Source organism: Colias philodice, chromosome 18 (genome assembly GCF_061535455.1).
Source record: "Colias philodice isolate Cphi_HAF_F1 chromosome 18, ilColPhil1 Martin Lab GWU primary, whole genome shotgun sequence".
Classification (NCBI taxonomy): Eukaryota; Metazoa; Arthropoda; class Insecta; order Lepidoptera; family Pieridae; genus Colias; species Colias philodice.
In genome coordinates, this window is record NC_143103.1 from 1,261,274 (window position 1) to 1,271,655 (window position 10,382).

Genomic DNA, 10,382 nt, shown 5'->3' on the forward strand with positions numbered 1-10,382 from the left:
ACATCCATATTTTCACATGGCATAATGATAATGAATATACAAATATAGGTAGTTATGTGTAAATAATAATATGTACTACCTGTATAAAAGTAATATGTATATTATACATGTAAGTATGTACCTACATAATATTAAGTGGATATCTCATTATTAAGTACAGTATTGTCCACTTATGTAATGTGACTAATGATATTGAGGACAAAATGAAAAATAAGCAGTATCAAGATCGTTTAGTCCATTTTCCCTAGGGTTGCACACTCAAAATTTTGATTTCCCTAATTGCCATCAGATTCTGGTTTACCTATATTTAAACTTTAAAACTGACATGGAAGCGGTTATCTTGTCTGGGAATAATTTTAATCAACGCTTTTAATAGTAAATTTGTAAAAAGTTGGTTTAGTTCTTAGATAAACCTCTTATTAATTTTCAATTATCAGATTTGTCTCTCTGCTTCGATTAAGGATTAAAATTTGAAAAATCTAGAAAAAAGCTATTGCCGACTACCCAGGTGGAGCCAGACGAGAAAATAGCTCCTGAAAGTTAAAAATTAAAATAAAGGTTAATATTTTGTGTAATATTATTGGAATTAAAGTAACAAGTTATAAAGACAAATTCTACATGTTCACCTCTCATAAATCAAATTAAAAAGCAAACAGGAATAGGTAGGAAAAGTAAATGAAATTGCAACTATAAAATGCTTAAAACTTTTATTCTTAACATAACACAAGATTACTTTACAATACTTTCTTGTACTTTTGTTTCCAGTTCAGGACTTGTATTACTCTTTTCTTTCATTTCCACATCTTCAACTTTTGTTTCCTCGGAGTTTTCTTTCTTCTCCTTACCCTCATGATCTTCCAGGAATTTATCCCACTTATCTATTCTCTTACTGATATCTGCATCAGTTTCAGCAATCCTGTATTTTGTTCTACCATCCCATATTTCAGCAGTTATCTGCCTCTTGCCAAACCATCTTCCATTGATCAATTGGATAACAGCATCTGCTTGTTCTGGTTCTTTCATGGTGATCTGTGCGACACCTTCAGGATGCCGATCAAAGATCACTACTTTCCGGACATCACCGCATTTCCCACACTCCTCCCTGAGATCTTGTTGATAATCCAATATCAATTGAACTTCCTTATCAAAATCTGTTGGATGGAACAAGTTCTTAACGATAACAACCCTCTCATGTTTTGATCTCTCACCAATAAATTTTTCTGGTCGCCAATCAAACAGCTTTTGCTGCATTTTCTTTATCTTTTCGAGTTCTTTCTTTTTCTTCTTTTTAGGTTTTAAAGCTGGATTATACTCACCTTTCAATTGAAAATGTGCTTTTTCCACTTTAATCTTGTTTCCTTTAAAATCACTGCCATCAAGTAATTTTAGTGCTAAGTCAACTGATTCAACTTTAATATATGTACATAGAGCATCCCCTTTGAAGCAATTTTGTTCTTTATCCATATACAGTTTGACTTTCATTTTCTGTGTGCTCGGGTCTCGTTCAACGAGCCCACACTTCTGCATGTGGTCAACAAATTCTTCTTCAGTCATGTCTAAAGGTAAATTTGATACATATACTTTTGTGTTTTTATCTTCAGATGGTTCAAACCACTGTGGTTCATTTTTCCTCTTTTGTGCAGCTGCAGCTGCATCTTGTTTCTTTTCAGGTTTCTTTTTATCTACAGTTTCCTCCTTTTTAGTATTATCAATGAAACCATATGACATTTGATAAAATGCTAAGAAGTCATCATCTACTTTTGGTAACCAGGCTTTCTTGTCTTCATCCCAGAAGGACTTTGATCCATCTGGATCAGTGTAAACATGTAAATCATTTTCATAACTATAGACCCGACCTGGAACTTCACTCCCTGCCTGCGGGTCCCAAGAGTTTGTTGTTTTGTTCCAGGTGTATTTGTGTTGTGTAGAAGGATCTGTATAAATGGCTTCTTCGCCTTCATATGTTACATATGGAGCATAGTCACCCCAAGACTCATTGTCTTTACTGACTTCTTTAGTTTCCTGGTCAGGCACTCTGCTTGGTGGCTTGCTTGTGTTATTACTGTATTCTTTTTGGTTATTTTTATCATCATTATCTTTTATAACCTCTTTTGTTGACAGCAAGTTATCGACCTTAAGTTCATCTTTATTTTTCGATTTAGTGGATTCAGACTCACTGGACTTGTTGGTATTCGTGGATGCAGATTCGACTTTTGCCTTTTGTTCTTCTTCGGACAATTTCTGTACTGTTTCGGAGGTAAGCTTAATAACAAATCCTGTTTTTTGACTTTTATCATGTTTTGCCATAATTATTAAGAACAATGATTACAACAGTTTAATAAATAAGCTCATGATAGTCATAATTATTTAATAATTCTAGCAAAATAATATTAAATTTCATATAGAAACAGCTTCATTTCATATTTACTTGGCCTTGAGTAAAATTGACAATTAAGAATTGAATAATGAATTCAGGATTGGCGTCTGCCGTCACTTCATAAAAAATTGTCACATTGACGTGTATCTTTAAATTAAGTAAAAAGGGCGCTTGAATTAAAAATTACAATATAAATTATACAATTACAAATATACGAAATCAATAGAAATATGTATTTTTAAAGTTTGTAATTTTTCCAACATAAGGCCGCATTTCCATCTGCAAGTAAACTTCCGCAAGAAATATGTCCGACAGTGTCTGACAGCAGCTTGCAAGTCTAATAGGCATGACGAAAGATTTTGAAATCCTCTTCCATAATGTGTGTATACGTTTACTATACAAGAAAAACCCTATATTTCGGTAATATACTTAAATTTAACGAAGATAAAAGCAATTTTTCAAAAAATATTTATGAACTGTGCCAAAACAGCTCGCAGGTTTCATGGCGTAGGCGTGACGTCACTCTTTAGTAAATACGTAATTATTTGTACGCATTGCGAAGAAAATAAAAAAAAAAATTATTTAATATGTGTTATAGAAACGAATTTCAAAGTTTATAAGTGGTGTGCAGTATTGCAGTGTGAATCCACAAAAAATAATGCTCAAAAATGTGTTAGTAATTATTTCAAGCGAGGAAATAATAAGAAATGATTGTATAAAGTTGGCGCGGAGAACCCCGAACCATGTATTCGTGAATTCGCAATTATATTTCTGTTCGGAGTCGATAAAGCATACGTGAAACAATAGAAAATAAATAAAAATGCGTATTCTCAAAATATTCATAGCAACAAAACACATCTGACGTGAGTTATTTACTTAAGCGTGACGTCACGCATGTTTTAGTCAAAATGGCGAACTGCAGAATTTCAATGTTTTATTTTATTGATAATCTCATTAATCTTAATGTTTTTAAGATTTCTAAGTCACAATATTTAATTTATTTATCATACATTTTCCCTTAAAAACACTAATACGATAATTTATTGTTACTGTCGTCATGCCTTTTCCGCGTTTCCACCTGCAAGTAGACTTGCAAGCTACTGTCAGACAGACTGTCGGACATTTCTTGCGGAAGTTTTCTTGCAGATGGATACGCAGCCTTATATCTGTGTATAATGCGTATCTGTGTATATGTGTATAATCTATGGTGATTGCGTTTGACACTTGACAGTGACTGATTTTTCGACATGAAAACCAAAGTGAAAACTCAACAAAATTCTTTCTGAACAATTTGTAACATTCGTCTACAAAGCAATACATATTTAAATTATATGAAAATTTGATAAATATTAAGTTCATTTCATAAATTATACAGGTAGTTACAAGCTGTACATAATACTTTTATATGTCATTTTTGATTTCATTTATTATTTACATTAAATTTATGAGCCGAAGTTATCATTATCTAATACCTAATTAAATGTTCTAAGCAGGTTAGTTATCAACAATGGAAGATGTCAAGGACGTGTACATTTCCCCGCTTCCGGAATCTATATACGTAAAACCATTTAGGTTAAATTACACACAAAACGGGAAGGAAAAAAATTGGGACCTGCTAGAGGTTCACGATAGCGTTGCTATCGTAGTTTTTAACATAACTAGGAAGGTTATGATCTTCGTTAAGCAGTTCCGACCAGGTAACATTCAATTGAAGGCTATGTTTCACTAGAGAACAATTTTTAAATTAAACATTATAGGTATTTAATGTATTTTAAATAGTCTTGATGCCGTTCCCCTGGACAGGACTGGGATAAAAATAATAAATGAGTTTCATAATCAATTCAAGTAGATTATGAGGAGATATCATAACAAACAAAGAAAAATCCTATTAAAATGATCTAGTGTGTAAGTTTCAAGTAAAGACTATCCCACTCTCATTACTTTTTCAGCGATATATTACAACAGCATTCACCCAGATGATCGGAAATCAAAAGTAATAGACACCAAAAAGTATCCAGCATCCTTGGGCATTGCTCTGGAGATGTGCGCAGGAATCATAGACAAGAATAAGCCAGTTGAACAGATTGCTAAGGAGGAGGTGCTAGAGGAGTGTGGTTATGATGTGCCTTTAGATAAATTACATAAAATTATCTCTTATAGGTGAGTTCTTAAAATAACCCTTGCAGTGGAAGGATTTTATTTCAAACAGGTTTATACCTCATTTGGTAGTCAGTTTATTACCAAAAACTGTTCTGTCAATATTTTTTTTATTTGAGGCTGTTGGCTCTTTATTTCTTATGTAACCATTGTTAGACATTCAAGCATTATTTGTTGTAATGGAATAGATAGAAGATTAACATCTTAGTTATAAATATGTCACAAAAATCATCAACATTGGCTCCATATGAGTAAGACATGTGAGAGAGGAGGTTAATATTCCAGTTAATATGAGTTGACAAAAATTATAAGAAAGGCAATAAAAATCATTGTTATTTGTTATGCAACGCAATACAATTGTTATCGCACAATCAACACACATACATAATGTGACAATATAGTGGTTTCCACAAGATAGTGTTATCTGAATTTTATTAGATATTTTAACTATGTATTTGTTTTAATTGCAAGGTCAGCTAATTTTATTTAACGGTAATTATGTATAAATTTTAAATTTAAATTTATAGCAACACTTATATTTTTTTTAAGAATGGAAAAAAATGGTCATACTGTTTTTTTTTTTCAAAATATAATTATTTTATTTACAGATCTGGTGTAGGTGTTCAGGGTTCCTTACAAACATTCTTCTATTGTGAAGTTACTGATGACATGAAGACAGAGCAAGGTAATTCTTACTAAATATAATTATTATAAATTAAAAAGTTGTCTGACTTTACTGAGATTCTCTTTAGTAAATTTTTAGTTTGTGTTTGAATAAATTTCTCTCAGACTAAGTATGTATATAAAAATGAAACCCGTTTTCGTTGGTCACGGCATCACGCGTGAACGGGACCGATTTCGATAATTCTTTTTTTATTATATTCCTTGAAGTACGAGGATGGTTCTTATGCAGAGAAAACGTAAATATGTAGCACGGGCGAAGCCGTTGTAATAGAATAAATACAGTCTCGAAATATTTGGATTTTATTTTTAAATTATAATTTTTTCAGGTGGCGGAGTAGACGACGAAATAATAGAAGTGATTGAAAAAACAATACCGGAAATAGAAGAAATGGTGACGTCTCCCGGACCAATATCCAGCCCACCGAGCTGCTTGTTCGCACTCATGTGGTTCTTGCATTATAAAGCACCGAGTTTCGCTAAGTAAATACATTTATGGAGTATCTAATATGTAGAGAATGGTTATTTGGTGATGTTTGAGTATAATAACCTGAGTTGTTAAGTGATCAGATTATAGTAGAACCATGTAATATGTTGAATAATTTTCTGTACTATTTATCAATTGTATTGTATATTTTGTGCTAATGCAAGGTCAAGAAATGTTAATGTTACGAATTTTAACTATTTAGCAATAATATTTGATATAAAAAATATCGCCTTTTTGTCTATGTTTTAGTTACTTTGCTTAGGTGATGATAATTATGGTCTGTATTTCAATTTTTGCTCATTCACATGAGTTTGTATTGATATATATGTTTATAATAGATTTTATATTGAGGCAGTTCATTAGTTATTAATCTAAATTGAAATATTTGACAAGTACATTTTAGAATATTGTTATCGAAAATTTAATATTATGTATCAGCACAATCAATCATGTGTTTATTATTTCATCAGTATAATATAAATCATTTAAATGGTTTTAAAGAAAAATTGTATGTATTTTGTATTCATTGTTTAGATTGTATAGTAGATAGACTATTATTATTCCACTTTTTATAGTATACTATGATTATGTATATTTTAAAAATTGATCTTTACATTTTTATTTGGGTCTCAACAATATTATTCCTTGAATGAGCCACCTTTTAAATCATTAAAGTTGTAATAATCTAAATCTTTACCACACAGGAGCTATGGACTATTTTGCTCAGAGTGCAAGACAAAGTAAGATTTGGAAGCGTTTTGGATATTTTAATTAAATAAATTAACTGTTTGTGTGTTATTTATATAAATATAAACTTAAATGTGGTGTCGATTATGTTGTATAGCAAAGGTAAATGTTATTTTACATGAAGCATAAACTGTGATGAAAATAAATAAAAGGGATTGTATTGGATATCATTTTGTATTATTTTTCTTTTCCTATTGCATGTTTTCCTTTATTTCTATTTCATAATACAAACAAAAGATATAGGTCTACCAGAATCTGATGGCATATTTATATTTAAGAAATAAAAGATTTTCATGTGGCAACTTAATTTGACAACTATCAAATTGGTTGTCAAATTATTTGTCTTCTTCGCAGTTGATGAATAATTTTTAGGATTTTGTCTAAAAAATCTTCGAAAATGTCCAAAAAGCCGCTGCGATCACAAACAAGAGGTTTTGTTTATAATGTTTAAAGAAAAATATTCGATGAATAAGGGTCAAATACATCACAATTTTCAATTTTGAAGATTTTATTGGTAAATTGGACTTACCCGTTTTGATACTTTAAACTAAACATATTATTATAAGTAGGTAACTATAATATTGTTTGTTGATTACAATATAATTTTATGAAAACTTATTACAGGAGTTTCCAATACGGCTATTCGTCAAGTCCAAGCTGTCCAAGTCAATTTTTTAATGTGTGTACCTGTTACGTACGAAAATAAACATAGTTTAAATAAAATATATTTTTATTTTATTTATAAACAGTTATAAGCAATCTAGTTTTGATCTGCATAATCATTACATCCATATTTTCACATGGCATTATGATAATGAATACACAAATATAGGTATGTGTAAATAATAATATGTATTACCTATATAAAAGTAATATGTGTAAGTATGTACCTACATAATATTAAGTGGAAATCTCATTATTAAGTACAGTATTGTCCACTTATGTAATGTGACTAATGATATCGAGGACAAAATAAAAAATAAGCAGTATCAAGATCGTTCAGTCCATTTTCCCTAGGGTTGCACACTCTAAATTTTGATTTCCCTAATTGCCATCAGATTCTGGTTTACCTATACAACATTTTATTTTTATCTATGAATACAAAACACGGATAAATTAGAGCAATATTGAGCAGCGCCATCTGTTGAATGTCGATACGTGGGCCACTCTGAAAGTTTTGCGTAATTTATAAATAAAACAATTTATTTTTATAATATTATATTTACTGCTTTTCAAAGTATTCTCCGTTACATTTTAAACACTTTTTCATTCGTTCAAACCATTTCTGGAAACATGAGGACCATTGGTCCGATGGTATGTTTTCTACATGATGTTTGAAAGCAATCACTGCCTCTTCTGGCCCCGTAAATGTCGAACCTCTCATTAAATCTTTAATTTTTGGGAATACAAAGAAATCGCACGGTGCTAGGTCTGGACTGTGTGCTGGATGGGTCACGAGCGCTATGTTTTCAGAAGCCAAAAATGACTTTGTTTTCTTCGCGGTGTGCGCCGAAGCATTGTCATGGTGCAACAAGATGCGACATCTAGGTCGTTTTTCCCTTATTTTTTCAAAGACATTGGGCAAACAAATAGTGGTGTACCACTCAGCATTAACGGTCTTTTGTTGCTCAAGTGGGATAGTGCAGACAGGACCCGTCTTGGAGAAAAAAAACGCAATCATTTGTTTGCCGACGCTTCTCGCCTGCCTCAATTTTGTTGGTTTGCTGTCACTTTCAAACACCCATACAGAAGATTGCTGCTTTCTTTCTGGAGAATAACAATATATCCATGTTTCATCTCCTGTCACGATGTCATACACAGCATTAGAACGTCCGTGATTGTACTTAAATAGCATTTCCTTACACCAATCTACTCGATGCCGTTTTTGTTCTGGAGTGAGTTCGTGAGGGATCCACCGACAACAAAGCTTCCTAACTTTTAAATGTTCTTGTAAAATTTTCCGAATTTGGCTCATACCAATCCCCAAATGTCCTCGAATCTCCTCATAAGTGATACGGCGATTTTCTTCAATTAGTTGTCTGACGGTAGCCAAATTTTCCTCCGTGATCGCAGTTGTGGGTCGACCTTCACGAATTTCATCATAGAGAGAAACACGGCCGCGATGAAATTCAGCATACCAACGCCTTACAGTGCTCAAATGTGGTGCTTCCCTCCCAAAAGCATTTTGAAGGCGAGCAGTGCAATCTTGTGGAGAAAGCGAACTTTTAAAATCATAAAAAATCATCGCCCTAAAATCTTTTCGTGTAAGTTCCATTTTTGCTACGGACAATGAACTTCAACTTGAGATAAAAAACAATTGACAAGCGCTTCCCGCCAAAAATTTTTTTTCTTCTACTAATGAGACTTCATATGTTAAAAAAAAATAACATTCGAAATTCAAACATTTATGGGTGGCCAGTAACGCAAAACTTTTAGAGTGAACTAGGTATTAAATGCTGACATTCAATGAATGCGCTACTCGTAAGTGACATATCACACTAGCGGATTGCGAGCGGTTTCAAAGCGGAGCGGGTGCGCAACGAATACGTTGCGGGCGCGCAACGAACACGCCGCGGTTGCGCAGCGAATTCGTTGCGGACGCGTCATTTTGTATACTCTCGCACAAAAGCCAGCCCTTCCGCCTTGCCTAACTTCCATTCAATATTTCCATCGTTTCTGTAGCACTCAATTTTTTAACCGTACTGTGGAAATGCACTTACTTAACAGTTAACTAAAGATGTAATAACAACTGGAGTTGTTAAAAAAAGGTGCTATAAAATTGAATTACTAGGACTTTTAGAATGTACCATACATTCCAAAAGTATGTAACGACTGACCAGTATAATCTCTCCCATAGCAACGTATGTTATAAAGAGATTTTGTGAACCTAATTATGAGCAAAGTGATAGTGAGTTGCTGGTTGCTTGATAAAATTTTCTATTCACTGCTATTTATCTAATAATAAGATAGCCCTGTTTTAGTTAAGGAGCTTTAACATTTATTTCACTAATGAACTTTCTTAATGAGCAATTAAGTTATCTGATTGCATTTCGACCAAGATTTAATAGATAAAACAATACCCTAAACATTAACATGTTATGAAACTCGTAAAAAATAATGATCTCATAATTATTATACTATCACAAGTTATAAGTAACAACCAGCACGGATTCCATTTTGTTAATGAGTGTACATGACTGCGACGTAAACGTTGCGCATCTGCCACGCGTCCGCAACGAATTCGCTGCGCAACCGCAACGTATTCGTTGCGCACCCGCTCCGCTTTGAAACCGCTCGCAATCCGCTAGTGTGATATGTCACTAACTCATTTGATCAAATAGCAGATTTAAACCAGATGACTGCATCATATAGCTCGAGCTGCGCATCTTCCACGCGCTACTTTGCGGCGGCGCATTTTCATAGCACATCTTACTCGCACCGCTGACCGCTACAAAGCTTAGTATTATTGAAAGAGGTCATAATTTTACAGCATACAAATTACATTTTCGCAGCATGGTTGCATAGCACATCTCGGGTGGATAAATAAGCACCCTTACATGCCATCTATGCAACCAAAATCTTATTTATGTATTCTAAAATATGCAAAAAGTTCATTTTTTATAATTACAGTTGATTCACAAAAGAAGCCGTTCTATCTTTCGTGTGTATTCAAGAAAAATCTAAGAAATAAAATACATATCAAACTAGATGATATTTTCGAGGTTTCTGTTTGATCAATAACATAAAATATTAAAATTGACTCGATAAAAAAATAACGTAGTAACCTCTAGTTTTCACACTTGTACGATTGCTACATGGTAATACCTATTATGATTTGTTTCATAAACAATTATTTTAAAAACATTTACGAGGGCTTTGCCAAGCATTTTGTGTAATTACTTTTAGTTGGTTGGTTTTATTCTGTAGTGTGCT

General features: G+C 32.7%; 3 protein-coding genes across 4 annotated transcripts; 1 reads left to right on the forward strand and 2 right to left on the reverse strand.

Annotated features, from left to right (window-relative positions):
- Positions 1–690: 690 nt before the first annotated feature.
- Positions 691–2,465, reverse strand: barc (RRM1_TatSF1_like and RRM2_TatSF1_like domain-containing protein barc). The gene has a single exon (XM_089707014.1). It carries the CDS (start codon positions 2,305–2,307, stop codon positions 730–732), a length of 1,578 nt encoding a protein of 525 aa, XP_089563140.1. The 5' UTR covers positions 2,308–2,465; the 3' UTR covers positions 691–729.
- Positions 2,466–3,596: 1,131 nt separating this feature from the next.
- LOC149480232 (uridine diphosphate glucose pyrophosphatase NUDT14-like) lies at positions 3,597–6,614 on the forward strand. 2 transcript variants are annotated; one of them, XM_089707015.1, is made up of 5 exons: positions 3,597–3,752; positions 3,871–4,074; positions 4,327–4,537; positions 5,143–5,219; positions 5,545–6,614. In XM_089707015.1, exons 2-5 carry the CDS (start codon positions 3,885–3,887, stop codon positions 5,700–5,702), a joined length of 636 nt encoding a protein of 211 aa, XP_089563141.1. In that variant the 5' UTR covers positions 3,597–3,752; positions 3,871–3,884; the 3' UTR covers positions 5,703–6,614. The 2 variants fall into 2 exon arrangements, with proteins under 2 accessions (XP_089563141.1, XP_089563142.1); XM_089707016.1 differs by having other exon boundaries at positions 3,612–3,752; positions 3,876–4,074.
- A 1,057-nt stretch (positions 6,615–7,671) lies between these two features.
- On the reverse strand, positions 7,672–8,724 carry LOC149480233 (histone-lysine N-methyltransferase SETMAR-like). Its single transcript, XM_089706867.1, has one exon. The coding sequence runs from the start codon at positions 8,722–8,724 to the stop codon at positions 7,672–7,674; it is 1,053 nt and encodes a 350-aa protein (XP_089562993.1).
- Between the last annotated feature and the right edge of the window lie 1,658 nt (positions 8,725–10,382).